At 36.3% G+C, this 25,169-nt stretch overlaps 1 protein-coding gene across 1 annotated transcript; it reads right to left on the bottom strand.

Annotated features, from left to right (window-relative positions):
- Positions 1 to 10,502: 10,502 nt before the first annotated feature.
- On the bottom strand, positions 10,503 to 25,079 carry LOC116264377 (choline/ethanolaminephosphotransferase 1). The gene is made up of 20 exons (XM_031644544.2): positions 24,911 to 25,079; positions 24,173 to 24,387; positions 22,399 to 22,408; positions 22,247 to 22,297; positions 19,539 to 19,616; positions 18,225 to 18,300; positions 18,117 to 18,139; positions 17,938 to 18,038; positions 17,595 to 17,689; positions 17,196 to 17,264; positions 14,371 to 14,440; positions 13,053 to 13,116; positions 12,934 to 12,974; positions 12,756 to 12,840; positions 12,270 to 12,332; positions 11,706 to 11,764; positions 11,568 to 11,620; positions 11,413 to 11,485; positions 10,752 to 10,803; positions 10,503 to 10,640 (listed from the first exon to the last, which is right to left on the bottom strand). Exons 2-19 carry the CDS (start codon positions 24,307 to 24,309, stop codon positions 10,782 to 10,784), a joined length of 1,170 nt encoding a protein of 389 aa, XP_031500404.1. The 5' UTR covers positions 24,310 to 24,387; positions 24,911 to 25,079; the 3' UTR covers positions 10,503 to 10,640; positions 10,752 to 10,781.
- Between the last annotated feature and the right edge of the window lie 90 nt (positions 25,080 to 25,169).

Raw genomic sequence — 25,169 nt, 5'->3', positions numbered from 1 at the left:
ATACACCATTTAATGTTAGTGTCATACTACGTGATGACAGCTATAAAATTCAATCCTAGAACATAATACCTCATATTTTTCAAACCTTTTGGAGAAAAAGTTCAAAAAAAACTTTCAACATCAATCTTTTTCAAAAACGTATCTATCGGTTGGCGGAATCACTCATCACTTGACCCATTTTTTCGCTGTTCACTAGAAAGAGAAGTGCCTATAATTATTATCCAAGCATCTCCATCAGTAAATCTCCTTTTCAACATATATTAGAAAAGTTCATACTTTCCCTTTCATACCAACAGCTCAAACAATGCGATTGAATGCGTTGTAAGTCAAACCGGATTCGGCACATTAAAAAATTGACAAGAATTTTTCAAATCAGATCTGACTCGAAACTCATGAATATATCTTATCAGATCTGCTTGTACGTTCTTATTTTACCACGCTAAGTTCGAATCCCGATTTAGAACTACACCACAAGATCCGATTGCACTGCAGATTGATTTTTGAACTTGCTTGCTTGTTTTGTTATACGGGATTCGATTCGATCTGCCAACTATCTCGGATCCTTTTTGGACCTCCTTAGAGGCGCTGATGGCTTGTCTGATAGCTGGAAGCTGATTGGATTAGATGGTTTTCAACTGGATCCAAATCCAAATCAGGCTGGAGAACCGGTGGCAGATGTATCTATTTTTGCTTTATATGGCTCAATAATCACTGCGCGGTCATTCAAAGGCAGAAATTATCTGTTATGCCAACAAATGCGGTATGTAGGGCCGGCTTAAGATATTCAACTTCAATGAAGTCAAAGAGTTTGGTATTTAAGTGCATGGGCTCCGGACAGCCTGCCCAACTCGTAATAATAATATATAATAATAATAAAAATAATTCAATGTACTTTTTTTTTATTTACAATTTTGGAAAAAGTTTATTTTATGACAAATAAAATCTTTTGTTTGCCGATATAACTTCAGATCTTCCTGTCAATTCTGTGGAGATAAATCCAAAGTATTCAACTATTTATCTTCTTCAACCTCAATTTTTAGAACGAACAGCTCTTTGATTTGATCCTATCTGATTACTCACCGTAATAAAGTTTTTTTCAGAACCCAATACAAGGTTGCGAAATTTTTTCATATTTGCAACTGATAAGTTAAATGACTCTGATTGACCATCCAATGTTTTCTATTTAAATTTGAATCCGATCTCCATATATGCCAAAGAATCTCCAAACGCTCGATGTTAAATGTAATTGAAAATGTAAATGCATTTTTGTACCATTGTTTTCCGATCACTCTTTTAACAATACGTTCTAAATGCACTTTTTTTTTTCCAGTTGCACATATGTGCGAGATTTTCTCTATATCCTTTACTTTAAGTTTTCTTTTCGGTTAACAACCCACCATTCCGAAAAAAAGCGAGATCAAATGATAAAGAATCCAATTGAGTAGAATCCAGTAAAAGTTAGATTGCAGAGTTAGAAAAATTGGGTGGAGGGACACTTGTATATATATAAGGATAAATATTTGAAGATGCCCATTTAAAAATAAAGAACTTTTAAGAGACTGATGTGGGCAAACCGCCCACACCAGTCACCATGTGGCTGCGCCACTGGATTCAGTATGTTTCTTTGTAATAAAGGTCATGAGTCTATCTCCTAGCAATCTTTCATCAGATAGATGTGGTGTTTCAATGTCTTCCACTTGTATCGTCCTCGCTGAGTCGTGTCGTGTCCTTGTGACAAGCGACTCGTTTTAGGCTACCAACCAAACCCACTAATGAACAGTGGAGCACAATTGCACATGCTTGCTTGCTATTGGATCTTCCAAGATCATCCCATTATCTCCAATTGTGTGAACAAGTCCATTTCCCTTGTGGAGAAATTAGTGCACAAGGTGAGCAGTTGCATTTCATGAATAACTTGTATCAATAATAGCCAAAAGAAGAAGTCGGTAAACTGGACAAGAACCACTAAGCATGTGCGTTGCACTCAAGATTGAGATATTCCTCTATGGTGCATTGAACTTATGTATGAAACGTATCTTATACTCGACGACGAGTTGTAGCCACTTAATATAGTGTGTTTCTCTAAAGTTAACTACGTGGACGTTCTGTCTATATCTGGAATAAAGTTTGTTCATGTGCAGGTTAAGTTTCATAAAGAAAAGTTCATACTTTATATATATAAAAGAAAAAATTACTTTCATTTTCAGTATGGGTCGCAGTTGTATAGCTATAATACCGGTCTTTACAGAACATTTGTCAATTTTGGCTGGACTAGGGGTGAACAACTAGTCGAGTTACTCGTTAAAACTCGGCTCGTGAACAAGTTCGAGCTGAGTCATTTGCTTAAGGAGTCGAGCTCGAGTTCGTGAGTCGACTCGTGTAAATAATCGAGTTGAGTTCAAGTTCAGCACGTAACTGTGGAGTCAAGCTCGAGCCTTAATCAAGTTTGTCGATATATTCAAACGAGTTTGCGAGTTTGTCGAGCCTTAATTGAGTTGAACTCAAGCTCAACACGTAACGATGAATATCAATTCTATTCAAACGAGTTTGTGGAGCCTAAATTGAATCGAGCTTGAGCTCAACACGTAACTGTCGAGTTGAGCTCGAGCTAATTCCATCGAGCTAGATTGAGCCGAGTCAAGCTTAAGGTTTCATTAATTAAACCGACGAGCTGATTGAACTCGGACTCTCGACTATGCTCGTATTTACCCCTAGGCTGGACATCATTTAATTTAATTTCAGCCAAGTCTGTCCAAAATTCAGTTTCAGTCTTACGCGGCTTTCGTGCTGTCCCTCCCCAAGCACAAACACAATTGATTCTGTTTGGACTGGACTTCACTTTTTCGTGATCTTTGCTTTTTCTTGAAAGAATGAAAAGGTAAACGGTGGCAATGTATTTCCAAAGTCATGACCTTCCCTTCCAACTGTATGAAATAAAAAAAGAAGTCTACCTTTCCTTGACTTTGACATGAGGTACGTAAGATTAAATAATTTTCAATTCTTGGTCTTTTCCTTTTGGAAGTTACGTCAAAGAAAAAGGTTCAGTTTTGAAGTTTGAACAAAAGTCTGCAATCCTCCCATGGTTTGAACCAATTTCTTGAAACTTTTTATATTTTCAGAAATTATTTTTTTCACAGAAGTACTGTTTAGATGTGATTCTTCGTAGCTCAAAATTTAAAATTATGTGCATGCATCAGCTTAGATGTTTGCTTTATAAGGATAAGAATTCATCTATCGACATAAGAATTGCATCTCTAGGCTTCGTAAATTATGATTACTACAACCTTATAGTTAAAGTTTTTGAAGAAAAAAAAATACAAAATACCGATTTTGGAATCTGCATTCAATTGTGCCTCTTTGAATCCTAAACATAGTTTAGAAACCTGCATGCACTTAAGATATATGCACTTAAACATATATATTTTCTTTTAATAATAAAGTTGGCAAGAATTGAAACTAGATAAATTTTGGTCAAGGCTCACAAGGCCATATAAATATCAGATTTGGTCGGGATATGAACAGTGGGATCACGAGATCCCATGTTTTCTGCAGTCGGGCATTATTTTCAACACCTACTTGCTTCATGTTGGCCCATCATGGCAAAAATCAACTTTCTTTGGCGCCATATAGTGCCGTGATGTTCGCATCCCAAATCTTTCACATTGCATTATATAAGAAGGGCCGAAACACATGTCTTGGTGTTGATGAGGCTCAAGCGTTTAATTGCTTTCATAGTTTTCTAGTTTGGAATAGTTTCTATCTTTTATTTTCACATTCTGGCTGAGAGATTTTGTTGCTTGTCTCATAAGAGGTTGCCGCCCATGAAAGTCGAATCAAAGACTGGTCTTATATAGAGATGTTAATGTATCCGATTTGAATCGGGTATCTGGCAGAGAAACCATTATGAAAAGATCAGATATAGAAAGAAAATTAATATCAAATCAAAAAATCAGATCGGATTCAGATTTAAGAAACGACAACCCATCATGTTCATATTTAGATACATATGAATAACCAATCGGATTTGGATTTGGATCAGACTTAATTTTATATATTATATCCAATGCTCATACATTTTGAAAATCGGAATGATTCGGTTCAATATTGGATTCAGATTTGAATATAAATGTAAAAATCAGATTCAAATTGTAAAATCAGATTTCGGCTTCGAATATGACTTTTTCGGTTCGCATTCAAATCCGAATAAGTTAATATTCGACTGTTAGGAGTGTATCTGATTCAAATCAGATACTTGATATCTTATCTTCATACCAGCTGCTGGCCCAACCAACTATACCAAACCCTTGGATAGGATTTTCAATTTTTTTTTTTACTTTTTTTTAATTAAATCCCAAATTTACTGCTTCAAGCCTTTGGCCGCATAGTAAGATGACTACTGGTCATCATGTAAAAACTTATAACGAACACCATGTCAAAGGAATGTCCAAGGGCCTTGGAGACTTGTGAAGTACGCCACATAGAACATATATGTTGGGGCTTTGTGAACCAAAAATTGTTCAAACCATTTAACAAAAGCTTCCTTAGTCGACAAATTTGATATTGCCAAAGAATTTGGGTGTCTTCATCATCCTTGAGGGGATTTTTGGCAACAAAAACATTGATACAGTATTCCATAAATATATACTAAAGATTGAAGCAGTTTCATAAAATACTATATCACAATATTTTAAAAGTTTGCCCCAATCTTTAGAATAGATTCATGAAACGCCTTGGTAGTGTTCTCATTACCAAATATGCACTTAGAGACCGACCGGGCCATAAGTGATTATTCTCCCTTCTTTTTCATCTTAACAAGACTAAACTTTGGGGGTGTTATACCCTATTTTTAAAAACCATACTTGGATTGTTCAGAATATTAGACTTGGTTTCAAATTTAGTTAGGAAATTTCATAATAAATGGCTGGATTTCTTTGCCAAATCCAGCTAAACAGGATTGGAACTAGACATAACAGATATAACCATACGCCCAGTGTACTGTTTCCCTATGTAAAGATAAAGACGAACAAGGAGGAACCGACAACGATATTTAAACAGAAAGTTGGGGTCAGGATCTTTAACCTGATAGGGAAGTAGCCGCTGCAGATTTAGATAAAGATCAGATTGGATAGAAGACGAGATGCCCATTACCATATCCTATCAAACTATATCCTACTTAGGAAATTTAACCGCTAGCGGTAAATAGAAAATTAATTGATCTCCACCACAAAGTTTTTTGGCGCCATTTATGCGACAAAAAGTTTTCGAGTCTTTTCTGTTTTCCCTAGAAAAAGAGTGTGAGATTCGAAGAGCCTTATTGAAATTTTTTGCATGATGAACTATCGCACGACGCGCATTCACTGGTTATGGGGAGAACAGATTCCGTGCAATCAAACCATACAAAAAATCTTGAGCAATTGCTGTCAAGTGCTTTGCAGAATTGATGTGAATTCCTGGCTTAAATCAATTCATCTGTAAGTACAAAATTTTGTAACAGTTGAAAACCAGACGACCAATTTTACATGGAAGTGCAAGATTTTATAAACTATTCAAAGTTTGAAGGATTGGCGGCATTCTAAAGTTGTTAAAAGTCTGCGTGACGATCACATTCTATCTCTGGCTTTCTGTATTTTTTCACTGTGTGTATATAATCCTTTTCCAACATGAAAGCAACAAGAAGAACGTCGTGGGGATTTTATTTTTTCTCAAGGAAAAGAAAATTTCCAGTTGCTTGTTAAACTGGAGATGCAGCAGATGCATGAATGGAGAATCCTTTTCATTGATCCACTAAGAAAAAGTCTTGATTCAATACACAGAACGACAGCAAGAAAACGAAATGACGAAGGAGCAGAAACAGAACAAAACAATGGAAGTTCAAATTTTCATTCCATTCAAGAAAGAAGGAAGAAAAGATCAAAGCGCACATATACCAGTGAAGCAAATCACATTTCAGAAGCACCAACAGATGAGTGCAGCGTCCCTGAATCAATTGAACATCTCTTCGTCGAACCACTCTTCTTCTTCTTCCTCCACTTCATCGGGACCCCAATTGTTGTAATGGGAACCATAGTCGTAGTACTCCGCCTCATCAATGTAGTTGTCATCCAGCAACTTGTCGCAGTCACTGTCTTCGCAAAGTAACTGCCTGACACGCACCGCACAACGAAAGGGAGAGAGCAGCAGCGCGAGGAAGGCGACGCAGGCCAAACATTTGGCAGCCATGGCAGAAATCAGCTTAGTTTCTTTGATCTCCCGAGTATAATAATGACCACGTTATCGGATACGTGGGTAGGGGTTTAATACGCAGGCGGAGTTGTGATGGCTGATGACGTAGTACGCCTTGGAGAGTTCCAAAGATTATCCAAATCTGGTTCATTTATCATCTCATGGTAAATAAAAAGAAAGGCTTCCTGATTTCGTGCGTTATCCAGGATCAGTTCGTTTATCCTCTTAAGGTAAATAAAAATTTTTACTGTGGTGAACAAGCCTTCAAGACTGAACAAAGGAACGCAGCTTGGGTTAGCTAATTAAACCCAAGTTTAGATGGGCTCGGTTGGGGCAGGTCCGGTCTCGAGTATCAATCATGGCTCATCCCAGTGGTGGAGCCAGAAAAAATTTCTCGAGAAAGCATTTTTCCTAGATTTTCATGTCTAAGGGGCACTCATATACATATATATTTGAAAGGAAAGAAACCTTAAGGAGCTGGCCCGTATGTGGCTCCTTCTCACAAATAACATTTGGAAGTTTTTTGGTAAATTTTAAAAAATTAAAAAAAAAAACTAAAAGTAGGAAGAAAATAAAATAAGATAGAAACTAATGACACAAACATCGAGAGATAAGTAGATTTGCAATAAATAAAAAAAAATGTTTGGCAGTAAAAAAAAAAGAAAAAACGTGTTTTTTTTGTTTTTTTAACTTTTGTAGTTTTAAATGGCTATTTAATTTATTACATTTTTCACATTTTTTTTGAAAAAATTCATTTTTTTTGAAAAAAATCATTTTTTTTTTATATAATAATAATTGGATTTTGGGTTTGGGTGGAAGAATCCTGTAGCCTCTCACATGGAAAACCATTGGGCAGCTTTGATGGGGGTATATGATGTTCATTAGATGCATGATACAATTCTGGGTCCATGCTTAGTCAATGGAATACTGAAATTGTCAAAGCAAAGAGAACACTAGATAGACCCCAAAGGGTTATAGCTGAACCCTTTGGTAATTGACTATTAGTAAACCTGAACCCATAAACTATTAGTAATTGAAGTTCTTAATTTTTCCAAGGTCCATATGAACAATGTAAGAGAAAAAAAAAAAGCACACTTAAGTGTTTTAATTATTATACAATCAATTTTGCGATCTTCGAGACTACTTGAAGCTGATAACCATGATGACAGGAACAAAATGATGGTATTCTTTACAAGTGCATAATTGTTGGGTTTAACATCTCAGGCGATTATCTCATGTATTATGTTAGAGTTGGAATCTTCAATAACAGGATTTGAAAGCTTAAATTTCTAGCAAAAATTTGAATTTTTTTTGTTAGAATGATGTAAGCATTACACTACTAATTTTATAAACCTTGCGTTCCGAAATTTATGGATATGAAGTCGGCACTTTGTTTGCAATTTGAAATCCATTTAGTTGAGATATGGTGAAGATGTTAAACCCATGGTATCAAATCTGCAATTTACTAGAACCATGAATTTAAACTAGGCCTTATTTTAAATCAAACCTTCCAGTCTAAAATCCAAGGTAATCAAACTGCCCTTATGAATGACTTAGCCAATCGGCTACAAATTAGGATGAATTTGAGGTATACCGAAGATCTTAAATTCATGATGCTCAAAACTACAATTTACTAAAACCATCAATCTAAAGTAGTCTTTGTGTTAAATCTGACCTTCGAGTCTAAAGTCCGAGATACTCAAATGCCCCGTTATGAATAGATTATTCAATCGCCTATAAGATAGGATGAATTTGTGGTATATTGACGATCTTAAATCCATCGTTCTCAAATCTGCAATTTATTAGAGCCATGAATTTAAAGCAGGCCTTGTGTTCTATCCGTAAAATCCAAGGTAATCAGAATTTATGAATGGATTAGTCAATTTCCTATAAGTTAGGAATGAATTCACAACAAACAAAAAAAAGGAATTAAAGCCTGGTTTAAAAGATGAAAAATTCTTTCAACAATTCATTTACAAGTATGGTTCATACCAAAGAGGCGGTTGCCTTGTTCACCAGTGTCTTCTTGGTCGCTGGCCAACTTGCCCTGTTGCCCAACAGTGCTTCTGCAGAAGACAGCTCCAATCCGTTAATGCCTCCAACAGCCGAATGCTCTATCATTTATCATGGCAGATCACCTAAAGATGACACCATGGAGGATGAACAACAAACGGAATTCATAGGCAGTTCTAGAGTGGAAGAAGAAAGTGGAGCGCTGAAACTAAAGGCAAGAAAACTAGAGACAACTCCTGAGGTTAGGAATAAAGAAGACAATCACTTGTCTTCCAGTAAGGGAATGATAATTTTGGCTATTATCGTGATCGTCCTTGTTCTTGCCTGTGCCCCCATTTTTCGTGGCAAAAGGGAGTGGTTATGCGAGACTGTGAATGACGGCCATACCTGATAGATGTTGTTGAACTGGGTCTCAAACATGGAAGAGAAGTAGGGATGGGGAGAGGCAAAATTTGTATCCAATGATGACCAACAATTTGTTTTGTTTTTTTTATAATCAACAGTTCGTGTCATTTATTTAGAAGATTACATGTTTTAGACAGCAGTTTTTTTAAATACTTGAATGTGGTTTTCATGGCACTACAAATCATAGGGCCCAAACTGCTCTATTTTGTTGAGCATTAGATGCATTGAGGCATTTGGCCTCAGTTTCATGAAGAAGTAGCATGCATACATGTTCCGATGATAAAATCTAATACACTGTTTTGGTGTAAGAGGAAATATAAAGTTCTTATGAGCAAAATAAGTGGTCATTATCAAAAGGGTACTGGAAGTCGCCTGCTGTGGACGTTTCAGCTTCATTTTTCTCATTTTCATGGTCATGATGGTACCATTTGTTTATGGCATATGACTGTATGGGTACGTTTACTGGTGAAATTTGAAAAGATCAAAGGCAATGCTTTAAAATTGATAAAGGAATGTTGGAAATCCTTCTTGGTACACGAAAAGAGAGACAGCAAATACAGTATGAAATATATTTCAGCGATTACTTTTCGTTTCTCAAAAGAGGAGACTTAGAACCAAGGGTTACGGCAATAAGCTGTAGGGAAAACAGATTTTCTTAATGTAAAACACCACTAAGATATAAGGATAAGCATGTAAACGATTTGGATTAAAAAAGGATCCAGCATTTTAACAAATTCGACTTAATCAGATTCTGGAAAATCAGAGTTGGATTCAGAACCTAATTTTCAGGATCAAATTTGAACCAGACAAGCACAAGATCGGCCATTTATGCGTGTAATCAGGTACCGTTATCAGATTGTGTAGTCGGATGTTGCATTTGATTCAGATTTGGGTACGAAACTGCGAAACTGAACAGAATCCAATTAGTAGTTCGATCTAAATTTATTTATCAAATTCCGCTATACAGACTGGTAAGGAGATATTCCCGATCCATTTTCATTGTCGGCTGTCCTTTCAGCAGTTTAGTGAAAAACCAACATGCCTAACCCTTAATGGTTGTAATGCACTATGATATTATATATTTTTCCAGATTAGTTAATATTTTATTTGCTCTTTTACATGTCTCAATATCAAACAGTCAAATGTGATTTAGAGTCGGTTTACTTGAGATTGACTTTCTAAATCACCGGAAGACTCGTATCAAAGTTTTATTATGGTCCAAATACCAAGGAAAGAAATGCATCAATTTAGATGAACTCAGAAATACCTATTTCCTTTTGTGAAGAAAACACAAACAAGGAGGCAACAGATAGGTTTTCGAAAATGTGGCATGGATACATAAATGACCATTCTTCAATAAGGAATTGATGAAACACTTTTCTATTTTCGGTGTATCAAAGTTTAAAAAGGCCCGAGAGCCCAAGATTAACTGCTTAGCATTTTAACCTAATAAATTACAGGCATTTTGGGCTTGAAGATTCTTTAAGATATGCTCAAACAGGGCATAAAAAAAATATGAATTGGATTTAACCATGACTCCATGAGTTCAGAGATGTCCAATCATGACTAATCAATTGCAAAGAATCTAAAAGGTACATGTAGCGTATCAAGTATAAAATCTTTGAAGACAGTTTGCATGGTTCGCATATTTTCAGTCTAAAAGATCAGAATTTTGCCATGAACATGATCTTTCAATTTCAGATGGACAAATGAAGCACTAATTTACCAAGCAGCCAATGTCAAGCTGAAATCTCTATATTTTCAAATTTTCTGGAAAATCATATGTAATTAATCCATATTTTCACATAGAATCCAAAATAATTGACACAATCATCCCCAATTAAACCACTTGGGAGCCAGCTAGAAAAAATGGCAGCAAGTGAAAAACTTTCCGAATATCCAGCCGGAGAATAACAGGTGTATAACAATTGAATGATACAAGGACTTGCACCTTATATGTTCTAAAGAAGCAAATCTTCAAGTTTCCTTTCTGGTTAATCCTGTCCATATTTAAAGACAAGCAATTTAGAACATTACCATAAAGAAGCAGCCTAGTCCCTGATCCGTGAGTTAAAAATTTTAAAAAGAAAAAAGTACAAGCATTGACCCACCTGTACATTCTAACGTCCATAGCAGAGAGTTCAAGCTTCTTTTCTGGTAATCCTGAACAGGTACAGAAAATTTTTAAATATAAGCAGGACTATATCCATGCATGTTTAATGTCTTTAGAAGTAACCTAAAGAACTTCAGAAATTGGTCAAGGATCCAAAGCAGAGAAATATCTCTACAAGGTACAGAGCATTAGACGTATAGCAGAATCTGGTTTACTTCTCTACAAGTCAGTGTGGCCAGATGATGCAGCTCTGGCAGAAGTTAATGGACTGGGTTGGGATCATCTCAGTCAAAGTCATGACTCAAAAGCAATGTAGCTTGGTCCAATTTGATTTAATGATGTTGGATAATCCAATTACACATTACTAGTTACACAAAGTTCATCCTAGTAATTCATATAAGATAAGATTCTGATGGTCCAGTCAAAATTTTCACCCTCCCATAAGGTAACCTCACCAAATCAGTCTAAACTTAAGTAACTAATGCCTGCTTCCAGCGTAGCAGTCTGAGTTCACTAGGACTATCAGCATTATTTTTGGGAGCTATGACCTACTAAGGAAGTACTTCTGAATGGTTTTCTAAGAACTTAACCTCACTATGCCACTAAGTGCAGTGTCTAAGTTCAAATATCATTAAGAGCAGACATGTATAATTTCTCACCTGAAGCAATATATTCCAAGAGCAGTTGTAATCTCGTGGACAACAGAAGTGGCAAAATGCATATAAAGGGACACTTGCACAGAGTAGAATTAAAGGTGAGGCAGCCAAAACACCATGCAGAAATCAAAATGAAAATGTTTTGAAAAATCATTTACCAGTAAATGCACAATATCCAAGAAGAATCAAATATTCATCGATAAGTGGTATCCTGCAACAAAGCAAGAGAGCAACTTAGAATTCTTAATAAAAGTTCTAAAAAATTCAGCCAATAAAAGTGTTCAGAGTTCATGTACCCGCCAAGAAGACTTGCAGACAGACAATTTGCTATTGCAAGTGGAAGATATAACAAGGACTGTTACAAGAGGAAACAGTTTAGTTCCAAACCTAAACTCATGAAGAAATTAAAAAAAAAAGAGAGAGAGAGAGAGAGAGAAGTGCGAACTTGGGTATGAAAATTCCACTATCATGTTCACAAGCTTTAATATGAGACTACTATCTCAAGATAAAAAAAAGCTTTTGTTATAAGGTTACATGACAAGAACGTAATGCTCTAACATTGTCCATTGGGAGGGCAAATAGTGGGTGCCTCCTGTGACACTTGGTGGTCCAGGGTGGGAGCTTAGAGACTACACCGTTTCTTTCCCTTCAAAGATTGTTTCATCCATGGCAGAGAGTCTGCATTGCATACCCTAGTTCTGCCTTTGGACGAAAGATAGGTAAGGGATTCAGGAAGAGAATCGGATTTCATTGAGAAGACTGTTGAGACCACTTTGCAACCCAGTGAACTGATATTATAAATAAGTGTATCAAAAAAACTGACAGAAGAGAGAGAGAGAGAGAGAGAAAGAGAGAAAGACCATGCACATTCCAGTTTTCAAGCCTTTTGGTTCATCACATAAATGAGCCAAGATCATCCGCCCCTGCCAACACAAACACAGGTTTAATAAACATGGAAGTGCCCTTGTTTTCCATAGAATTTTTCACTACATAAATAACTACATTAGACAATATTTCATATTCAGAACAATCTTAACAGCAGAACAGCAGCGCGGAATCAACTTCCAATATTAATCTGCACTGCAGGGGAGGCCCTCATGGCTCAACTCCCCAGGGGGGCAGTGCAACTTACAAGTCTTTCCTAAGACATGGTAGCATGGAAAGATTGTTTTCTACCAGCACTACCTTATGATAGATATGCATAGAATCTCTGGGATTCTTAAATTTTTTTTTTTTTTAAATTCCTCAAGCAAGGACTCATTGCACTAATAGTGTTGTACGATGCAGGAAAGGTAATCCCTACAGTAATAATAAATTACTAACAACAGGCCAGGCAGGTACTTAACCACAAGAAAACCAAATGCAAACCCAGTTCCCACTATCAGCAAATGAGGATGGTGGCGCATGATATCTGAAGGAGAGAGATAACACCTGTATAAAAATTCAGTAAGTTACGTGACACCAGCATCTGATTATTCAGCAAATTGACCATAGAGTATCACGTAATACTTTAGTATTTCTTACCACACCAAAACTCCCCCCAAAATCATGCCAAATGGGAAAAGCTGCAATAAAACAAAAAATTATGCCAACAAAAAGAAGACCCTGGAACAAGTTTTATTTTACAAAAGGAAAAAGTATACCATAGCTAACGCAAGGAACATGCTTCCCCTCCTTGCTCGCACAACTTTGCGTACATTGAATATACTGCATAGAAGGAAAATGCAGAGAAATTGGCACATGCACACCATGTTCTTCAGCAAGGAAGATCTGAGGATGACAGCACAGCATGCTGGAGATATATTTATTCAAATACAGTTGAAAGAACATGACATATTACATGAACTAAGCATCTGACAGCCCAGTTAAAAAGAAAAGCATCCAGTACTGTTGGAGGCAGAACCAATTGTCACAGAGCACCTTGACAAATTCTAAATTTTAAGACAAGCTAAACTCAGAATGTTTAATCCAATGTCATTTTTAACTAAAAATAAATTTTTGCAAACAACCCTCTAAAATTTGAACAAGAAAAAACACACACCCCTAAATTTTGGATGTTGTTGAAAGAACACCTAAAACTTGGCAAAATTAATAGAGAACAAATTCCAAGGTAGTACATGGTTATATTACCTTGAGTTAGATATGCAAAGAGACTAGCATAGCCTCAAAAAAGTATTCTCTTTGTTGTCACTCTTCATCTCAGAATATACATATACATATGTAGGACTGAGTCGGCAGAAGATTTCACAAAATGAAACCCATAGACTTTTTAAGTAACTATCAGAAAAGCTTTGCATCTATTGGATGGAATTCAAGTTTTATGAGTGTGTCATTTTGTCATAGTTCATATTGCTTTTCAATTTACATGTAGACACACAGTTCTTTTATTGGATTTTAATTTCAGATGTACATCCCAGCATAAGGCCAGATTGCTGCTGCAATTTAACCTTGAGACTAGTAGAGGCCACAATGTTGTAAACATCGAGTGGGAACAATTTACATGTGTAAGCAGTTAAATGTGTAACAGGGTTCGAACAAGGTATCAAACCGGTAACACTGCATAATCCCATATGCTGAAATTATGGAAGGAGAAGCAGTCATCATCTCATGACTGCTAAAATGTGTATATGAAAGGATTCATGATCATGAAGGTAGTTCTGTTGGAGAGGAAACATGTAAAATCTTCTCAATCAAGGAACAAAATAACAATGACATTGGTCTTGTACTCACGCTATAAATCTAGAATCTGAAGCTAATGAATACCACAAGCCAATATTAAAATGATGCAATAATCTTCACAGGGTATCAAATTGTTAACAAGAAAGAAGGCAATGTCGGTGAACCGAAAAGAGAAGCTCATCTGGTACAAAATAGTGTTTGGCACAAGGACTTCAGAGATTTTATCGTGCAAAAGTTACCATTCCTTAGGTTGAGAATATACAAGTATACATGATGACTTACTTGTATGAAACAGTAGGCACAACACCACCAATAATCATTAAAAACAGCACCATCCGATATGTTGGAATTTCTGAATACAGTAAAAATGACTAAGTTGTCAGTGGACTAAGAAATCAAAAGAAAAATGCGATAGGAAAAAAGGTTTCTCAAGGGATAAAATAGAAATACATAGACCATCATAAAAATTGAAATAATAAGCAGTTCAATATTAGGTTTTCACAAATAACAGAGTAATGTGGTTTCAATTATGTCATCTCCATTTGATTCAGTGATGTTATTGTCAAACAAATAAAGGATGGAAGCTTGATGATGTTTTATGACAGTGAGGCCTGACCACATATCAATGACTAAAGGATAACAATGCCACCAATAAATAAACTTAAAATGGTCCAAAATGGTATAAATAATACAATAGTCTATGTCACATAGGTGTGGGGTGTGGATGCAGGTGCCAAAGCGGCACTTCCCAAAAAATTTAGGTGCAGCGGTGTGACAAAGGTGTTATTATTATTAATTTACTTATTTTATATATACATACATACATACATATATATACATACATATATATATATATATATATATATCATACATTACATACTTATAATGTATGATGTATCTGAATATAACATGCTTACAAACATTAGGCATATGATATCAGGCATATATAATTATGTATAGTAATTTGTAAATGTAAAGTAAGCTAAATGTGAAATACACTCCCACAATGTACATGTACATTCGGTGCTACCTGCTAAGTAAAATATTAAATAGTAAACACTGAATGTGAAATACACTTCCACATTTAGTGGTAACTGCTAGAAAATGAAATATATAAATATAATAACAGGAAACTTTCCACATTAAATTAATGTACACTATAAAAACAGTATACTGAAAAAACATACAGCAAGAAAACAAAAATTGAAAAACACAACAGAAAGGAATCCTAAAAACATGCTAAACAGCACCATAACAGTCATTGCAGTGAAACAGAAACTGAAAAACGTTAGCAATCAAACATCGACATTATAAGTATTTAACAGCAATATAGAAGCACCAGTAAGTCGTGACACTACAAAATGAAAATAGAAGGGCAAGAATGCAGACTGCAGAAATTAAACTAAAAAATAAACTAGCAGTCTAACATTGTGTGTGCATGAAAAAAAACCAACATAAACAAAACAAATGAACAAAAAAAACTTAAACAAAGGCCCACAGTCACTACGATGCACAATAAAACAACGAAAGGGATTGAAAAAAACAATAAAACATTCATTTGAGTAAAATGGAGTCTGAACCAGAGAGAGCAACAGCCGGACGTCGGACAGAACAGCCGGTTGCTGGAGAAAAATGAAAGGGGGCTGAGAATGCTTGCGTGGACTGCCACAAGAGGAAAAAAAAAACGGCTGCAAGTTGTCAGAGACCAGTTGGACGTCACTGTTGGCCGTCAGAAGTACACCCAAGAGTCTCAGTTGCGGAAAAAATCCTTCACTGCACTGGAATGGGAAAGGGAGCAAGCACAAAAGAAAGGAGAGATGGCACCATCAAAAGTAAACGACTGTGCCTTAATCCCTTACTTTTTAACTTAAAAGTTAAAAATAAAATAAAGTAAAATAAAAAGACAAAAAAGGCCATGACGCGGGCTGACTGCACCCAACTTGTGTCAAACTCGAGTCAGGTGTGCATCCAATTTGAACGGAAAACGTCGGGTGCGATTGACTGCACCCGACACTTGTTGACAGTGCATGGGTGTGAATCGAGGCCACACCCACATCAGCATCATGCCGATGCTGGTGCGACATTCCAAATGCAACGCCCGTGTGACATAGACAATAGTCATGGAACTGGCAAGACATGTTAGCAAATTTAACATATGACATCAATCAAAATCTTGAAAAAAGCATCTGTCTATTTCCTGAAATAAATAACTATGACTTCAAATGTGCAACCAAGCTGATAAAAAAAAAAGAAAGAAAAGTTGCTTTAAAGATATAGCAGAGAATATCATTGACCACTGGAGCTACTCTATTAAGTTTTATAGAAAGTAAACAAAAAGGACACACTCCTAAATCTTAAAATGTGCGGATTTTTTCTTAAAAAAAAAGAGAAAAAAAATGCTCTAAACCTTTTAGTAAAACATCATGGTGCTCAACAATAATGCAGAAGAAAAGTTACTCAATTCTTTAAAGCTTGTAATGGCTAAAAGGGTGAGTACTTACGGAGTCATGCTGTAGAATATAAAGCAAAATTTGAATCAGGTCAAAGAGTTTGTAAATGGGATACTGGGATACAGTATATCACTGAAGTAGCAAAACTATTAATGCATCTAACTATCTAAGTGCTGCAAACGTTCACAATTCGCTGTGAAGGACCACACACTCACCTACACAGAAGCACTTCAGATGTTGAATTTAAGGAAATAAAATTTTAACTATTACAGCCATCTGTAGAGACAGATGCAGAGGGAGAGAGAGAAGCATCCTTTTTGAGTCATAGTTACATGCCTTACAAAGTTATTTGCATTTGCGCAACTGGAAATGTCACGTTAAGATTGGATAATAAGTAACACTGAGGATATTAGTAAGGTTCTTTAATCTTTACCAACATAATGTCACTTACCAAAAACTATTGGGATACCAAAAACTATTGTTTAAATGAAATGTAGAGCCTTAAAAGTAAGAGATGTTTTATGTGCACACCATGGTGAAGTCAGCCAGAGTTTGCAGTTATTACAGATTATGCACAATCAACTAAATCAACAGTACCAACTTTGTCTCCCATCACTGGATGGTAGTTACACCCCACGTCTTATCAGAAAGCCTTACCAGGAATCAAGGGTATCCAATTCAAAATCGGAATAGACGATCTAACATCCTGCACCCACCATTCAGCACCTGAAAGTTACATAAAAAATGATTTATAGAAAACAAGATAGTAAAAATTAATACAGGTCACTTCGTCAGGCATGCTTATAAAGGGAAAAAAAGATTATCACCATAAGAATCATAAGTTAATGTGCCCAAAACTTGAAAGATAAAAAAAATACGCTCAAACAATGAAAAGATGCCCAAATTGCATCGGCAAATAATAAGAAAGTGATCAAAATCAATGAAGGAAGCCAGATAAACATTCTATCCACACAATAGATAGCATTTAAAATATATGGAATGATTAATGCTAAAGAAACTGTGTAAAAGAAAAAAATAACAAGTACACGGCATTACCTACAGCAGCTGTGAAAAAATGAGCCATGTAAATCAGCATAAGCCCTTCGGTAGGTCCATTTATTTCTGGAAGAATAAGCGTGTTGGTGAAGAAGCTGCAGAAATTTTAAGAAAACCAGGAAGAGATGAAATAAGTTTAAGCTAAGATGATAGAGAGCTAAAGTTTCAGACGAAAAGATAAAAAGAGATGTTGCAACCTTACTTTTTAGTTTTACAAACTTATTTTAGAAGGCAGAGGCAAAGAAGAAGAATAACAAAATATCCATACAGATAACTGATGGAAAATAAAAGGTTAGAAAACAAGGCGATAATATTCATCACAGTAAACACAAACATGACTTACTGTTCCCATGTAGCACAGTAGAATGGAACTGCTGCTATCACCCAAAACCAGAAAGTATCCTTTCCACACATAGCAGTGCTCCCAAATGCCAGAGCCTCAAACTAAGAAGCAATCATTGAAAGAAAGAATCAAGCAAAGCCCAATCCTTCAACTCAGGAAAGCTGAAGAAAGGAACATACCGCACATGTAAGCGCATCACAACCTGCAATTGTACACTTAAACCAGTCAAGCACAATTCACACAAAATTGAGAAGTTCCTTATAGCTCAAGCATGATGAAGAAATCACCATGATCAAAGAGTTCACCCAGTGGACTGGATGAATTAGTGCGCCTGGCCTGCTTGCCATCAACAGCATCAAAAGTCTGGAATATAACATACACCAAAAATAAGACATGAAAAATGCAATAAGAAAGACAGCTGATAGGTTCAACATATTATGCAGCAACATCAATCTTAGCATGTAGTGGCAACAGAAAGGAATTAGAGCATGTATTTGATATCAATCAATCAAACCAAAAACAAGATAAAAATCACCCAGTAAAATGTAATAGCAAAAGAGGAAACCGATGGGTGCTATTAGAAAGTGATTTGCCAGTGCAAAAGAACAAATGCATAGAATGAACAAAATGGAGGAAAAGCACATTGCTATCACATATTAAGGGAGCATAAGCCTGTACCACAGAATATCAGCCAGACAAGCTCTCCTATTTCAAGTTTAAACAATTTTCTTCAGACTTGGACAAGAAGAAAAACTGATGATGGTAGTGCATATGACAACAAAGATTTTTTATGGGTTTAGCAAGATAGATGCAGTCCTTGGAGAATACACAAATTTTCACACAAAACAGTTAATATATTGAATTTTATGTCTGTAAGCAGAAAGTTGACATCAAATTTATACCCAAACAACTTCAAATACTGGCACAGTGTCTCATGCATTAGCTGTAAAGCCTGTAACCAACCATGTAAGTATTAAAAGCAGACGAGGCATGCCATTTACTCAAATCAAATCCTATCATTAAGAAGTGGTAGTTGACCAAACCGTTGCCTTGCCTTTAGACCTCGATACAGTTTTCTTGTCACTAGAAACCCAAGAAGTCAATGAAACCTGACACTTATCTTACGCAGGCCACCCTAAAGAATACTGAAAGGCCCCAAGTTCTAAATTGCTGTTAGTCCAAGGCAAAGATGAGATACCTACTTTTAGATGCTCATGCTAACTTGACAAAGGACACAACACAGTCAGCTTTTCGAAATAAAGCACTTCAAAAGTAGAAGAAGCTTCAATTCTTTATCATAGGAGTTATTTGAGAAAGCTGACTTCCTCCTGAAGCCCGTTTTCAGATAAAGATGTTGACCTAAAATTGTTCTGACAGTACTCTCAACTCTCTGTATAGGTGTCTCATCTTGAGGAGACAGTAAATCCTGGATATGATCACTGTGGTGCTCCAGAACAACCAGTATGGAGTTTTCATTTAGTCTATTTATGGATTTCATGGTTAGTCTTTTCCAAGTGTTTTCCAAATAAAGCCTACACTTGTTCCCCTTTTAGATTTTGAATCATTCTCTGTTGGACAAGACAAGGAGAGCTTGCACAAACCTGATATAAAAAGAGGAGCAACCCATGTGCAATATGCACCCAACGTGGTGGAGGAGAATCCAGACGAGGAGAATAAATCTACAATGACAATCAGAAACTGAAAAAAGTCAGAGGAAGTACTAGACTATTGGACGATGCACTACATAAATGTCCTATGCATGAAACTAATGCTACATGGAACGTACAATGAGGGAAAAAAAAAACATCATCATGAAAAGGTTATGCAACAAAAAGAATGAGTGGACCACACACTCCACACTGGACAAGGAAAAGTATAAATAGGTTACTCCAAAAGTAAAGACAAAAGGGATTAACTGCTGATATTAGAAGTTTCTAAATTTTATGGTCATATGTAGAACTAAATGTTGCCTGATAATGGTACCAGTTACTGGAACATACTTGAGTTAGAACCATTGCAACAGATATCAATATAGATTTTTTGGTAATGTTTTCTTCAGTAATTAAAAAGCTCTTTTTCTCAAGAAAATCTCTGTGATCCCAAAAAAATACTAAAATATAAAAATTCTAAAAACAATTATGCAATTTTGGGTTTCCTACTCATTTCATAAATTTCAAGTAAAAATGTTACAGAAAACCCAAATTAAAATGACATTAAAAAAATCAATGTTAAAATTTGGTGATGAAAACTTGATATCTTCATTTTGGCAATATTTTTAAAATATGGAAATTCATATTCTTTCTTTTTATTATTTTCCTATGTTGTTAAGGTGTCAACTAGGCCACGCCTAGGCGTGGACTAGGCGATATTCCACACGCATTGCCTACGTCCATCACTTAGGTAATGGGTGTGGTGCTGGTGCCTAGGCTCGTGCCTAGGCACCAGCACGCCCAGTCCATGGGAAGGTATGTACTGATTTTCATAAGCTGTTATAATGTATATTATATGTCTTGTAATGTATGTCATACGTATTGATTTAATACCATTTTCGTTTGAAATTATTCAAATGAAATAGTCTATAAGGTCCTACACAAAATGGATTACAATTCATAACAGGATATACAGTTATTTACACCAGAATTCATATTTAATTTTTCTATTGCAGTACTTTATCTAGAGAAACTGTTGTTTTAAAGTCAGAATGTTTTAGGTATGTTTCTGGCATTGGATTCTGATATGAACTCATCCTAAGAAATGCAAGCATTGTGTCTAGTATGTAAACAAGAATGACATGTCTTCTTTTGTCTATCAAACTAAGGCATCAGCTAGAACAGAACAGAACGGTTTTCCAGTATGTAAACAAGCAGCAAATGTACTGTTAGTTGTCATGTAAACAAGAGCAGAACAGTTTTTCATGTTTTACTTTTTGGCTTTACTAACAAAGTATAATAATTCAATTATAATAGAACAGAACAGAATAGTTTTTCATGTTTTATTTTTTTGTATTGCACATGTCTGTGTTAATGGTGATAGGCACACCTGGAAATAGAAGCTTACAGTTCAGTAAGTACATAATTTTATTATGTAATAGTTAACAAAACTAAAAATATTAATAAAAAAATATCAGTCGCCTTTTTTGCCTAGGCACCGCCTGGCACGCAGGCAAAGTTACCTTCTAAATTCACCATACACACCTAAGAACAACAAAATGAAATAGCTGGCAAAAATTTATGACAATATCCTAATGTCAGTCAATTCCCATCCAAACAATAACTTGTTCGTTCACATTTGTCAAGTTGCTCACCATGTCAATCCCCTGCCAAGGAACTCTATGGAACTTCATTAAAGAAATATTAAGAAGAAGGGGACTAGATATAGTTGCTTTCGCTGTTTCTACTTCTAAACAAAATTATCAGTGGCATCTCATTGCAAGGGGCCACTTCAGCAATCTAAACATAGGCTGTACACCAGCAACCACAGTGTTACACAGCATGTGCGCATATATGCAACAATGTAACTGAAAAAATAAACCTTTTAGAGTTAAAACTTTCAGAAATATTTTTTTTTTGGGCTGCCTAGGTGGCCTAGGCATCTATATATGCAGCCTCCCAATGCCTAGGCACACTTTTAAGTTTTAACTATAAAGGTGCACAGAATTTTTTAATTTCACCTAATGTCTCTGTTACCACTTATCATTGATGAGAGATTGCAAAAATTCAACTTTGAATGCAATTATGGATCAAATGCAGCTGCTGATTCAGCCTTAGTTGGTTTTACTCATTTTAAGGATGTGAAAGGCTATTCTAAAGCATAGCAAGAAACCAAAAGCTGGTACAAAGGCAAGAAAGGGGGCAGCTAATGAGCAGAGTCTGCAAACAAACAGGAAAAGAGAACCATCAAAAGCTCTTACCAATTGTTGCATGAAAAAAGCATACACTACATCTGCAATATCTGCTTATATAGAACTAATGTAGTTATTTGCTTGACAAATGAAAAAACATTAAGAAGACATGGCTGGACTAAGTCCCTTATTGTTATAGCCATCCTCAAGCTGAATGCAAGCTACTGTCATACAGCTAGTTTTTCACACACACTTGCAAAATCTGAGAAACAAGATGCATTAGAAAATCATCTTCAATAAATTTCAGTACATTGCACCACAACATTAGTTCAGAACTGTCCTTGGGAGCGGAATAACCATATGATACAAGGCCTACTGCCTAAGACATCTGAGATTCTGAATTTAGAAGAACTACAATATTAAACATCAACCTTGACATAACAACAAACTCTGGAAAGTATAACTTACATAACCCAGAAGAGCAGATACCACCAAGAACATGAAACCCGTCAAAGTGATCTGCAGTAAATAACAGCACGTGCATCCCAAGTATGATTAATTAAACCATCATATGGAACAGTCATAGTTCAACTGTTACTGAAGAATAAGATCAGACGTACCATGTTTGGCCTGTGGATGCACCCAAAGGTACAAAATGAAGAGAAAAAATAAGTCAGTATTTATTTCAAATGACAAAACAAACTAGAATGTTCATTCAATTTCACTTACCAGTTATTAAGAGTAGCAAAAGGCCTAAAATAACTAGCATTGCTACAAAACCATAATCAGATCAATTATTTGTTTACAAGTATGAATAAGAGCCTAAGGGCCGGTTTCCAGTACAACATATAGGTACCAAAATAAAGATGAGTGAGTGAGCTATAAAAAATAGAAGGAACTGAACTACAAAAGATCTAGTAATTCATATAGACCATAAAAAATCGGACATCTAAAAAATTAGAGCATTAGAATAGGTGACAGGGGGATAGGAGGGAGATACACAATCATATACCACCTGCTTCACCCCTATCTCTAGATAGAAAGAGACAAGAAGAAAAAGGAGCAAGATGACATGCGTAGATCAAACCCAACATTTGTCGATTATGGTGGAATGATGATCACAGCAAGCTGACCTAAGAGGTCATCCAATGTCATGGTAGAGGAAAGATGATGATAATGTCAATGACGAGTCAAGAGAATATGCTATGCAAAAACCAATGTCCCGATAGCCAAAAGAGATTGCTAGATCTAGAAGAGCCATGGTCCTCTGACATATGCAGGGTTTTAACAGCCAATCCCTTCAGCATGCAGATTTGCTTCCTAGACCTACATCTTTCAAGTGTAAAAGAGATATCACTAGCAAAAGAATAAAACTGAGGATTGACGTCAGAAAAATTAAGAGTACTGACATCCTAAAAGAACGGAGAATGTAGGGATATATCAAATAGTTACAGGGCGCATGTTCTAACTTGACCATCAACATTGCGCAAGGGAGATTGTGAGCCATAAGATCGCTCTAGATCTGCCCCAGGCTTCTTGGGCTGTTTCAACATGAAGAATCTGGCCCAAGACTTGCTCAGAGACAGTAGCCTGAATCCAACTCAATGTGAGTTGATGAGAATGCTCCCATTCTTCATAGGCTGGATTTGGTTCTTGCCTATTGTTTTCTTTCTTAATATATTGAGATGGAGCAAAACACGATCAACAAACTTCAGCAACCCTTGAGAAGTCATTACGGACCTGATCTGGTTTCGCCAGAGCAAGTAATTTCTTTTGTCTAGCTTCACCGAAACTAGGCATGTTGCAGCATTCCATTGGGCAGCATACTGATGGGTGCCGGAATTGGCTGCCATAACTTCAGAACACACACGATAGATTGAAGGACCGATCTGCTCTAGAGCTTCAATGGCTTTGATACCATGAAGAGTTTTTGGATCAGAAACGAAAGATGGAAAGAGATTCGCACAATCAGATATTGCTGTATTTATCAAAAGATATTTACAGATATTACCAAGATGTTACAGATACTAGAAGGATAACCATTAGAGGACATGGTTTACAACAATAGAACAGAAGATAAGGGAAAGACAACTAAATCTGATGATGTGTGTATGTCCTTAAGTTACACCTGAATTCAAATTCTTTGAAGCTGAAGTTTGATCCTTATACTCAACAATAACAACACTAGACGAAACAAAATAGGTAAGCAAAGAGATTCGGTCGAACTCACACCCTAGTCTTGTTACCGTCCACATGGAGACCCTAAGACATCTCCACGAAAAGATTGTAAAAGCAAAAAACTGCCAAAATTTTATCTTGACCTACATAATGAGAAAGAGAAAAAGGAGACACACTCAAAAAGAAAGATGAGGGAGCAACAGAAACGTCACTTACGGCATCCAAAGTGGGAAGAGATTCACACAGCGGCTCCAGAATGGCTGCAAGACATACTTCGCCACATAGGACCTATCGACGCCACTGTACTTGTACTTATGCAGTGTGTTGACACCATGAACACCTATATAGCCCATTTGAAGAACGTCTAGAACGCAAATGTTCCAATTTCAGGATAAATGGACCACGTAAAACCGTCCTCTTTAGCACTCAACCTGCACAAATAGACCACCACGATTAACAAATCAAACTTGACCCAGGTAAAGCAAATCACGAACGGAAATCTTGAAGTAGAATAAAATCTAGAAAGACGGCGACCTTCTTTTCTGCTATACGCTTACTTGGGAGCGCCAAACAAATCAACCAACTTAATCTGACCACAAATCCATGAACGGGTTTGAAACAGAAGACAAAACAATAACGCTTCGAAACAGCGAGAACGGGTGAAAAACGATAACCAAGAAAAGTCCGCAAAGAAAACCATTTATTTCCACGGCAACACATAGAACACCATTGCTTGATACGCTAAAAAAAGCCTTCTGCACAGACATCGCACCAAACATTCGGTTCGTACTAATGGAAGGAAAATGGCCATAAGAATATGACGCAAATTCTAAACCAGAAACAAACGAACAAGCATGAGATCACGGCCGAGTTGCAAGAGCATGACCAAAATGAAAAAAGGTCGGATCGGACCAAGAGAGAAAAACCGTCCAGAAAAATGGAGATAGAGCTCACTGTATCGACCAGGGAAGAGACAGAGAGAGACGAAAGAAGCGGATCGATGGTGCTGTCGCCGGCGGATCAAAACGAGAATGGAAGAACGAACGGCGGGATGGTTCCCTCCGTTTCCTCCCGCCCTAGCGATCGAAAATACGAGAGCGATGAGAGTGTGGTCGGGCACAGTTCTTCGTGCCTTTTCTTATTTAATAATTTCGCAACGGTATTATTCGGTTAACTTATTTTTAACACCAGATTTTTTTTAATTTAAAATTAA

The sequence above is a fragment of the Nymphaea colorata genome, chromosome 11 (genome assembly GCF_008831285.2).
Source record: "Nymphaea colorata isolate Beijing-Zhang1983 chromosome 11, ASM883128v2, whole genome shotgun sequence".
In the NCBI taxonomy this organism is placed as follows: Eukaryota; Viridiplantae; Streptophyta; class Magnoliopsida; order Nymphaeales; family Nymphaeaceae; genus Nymphaea; species Nymphaea colorata.
Note: the sequence above shows the minus strand (reverse complement) of the source record. Positions and strands in the feature narration are given on the sequence as shown.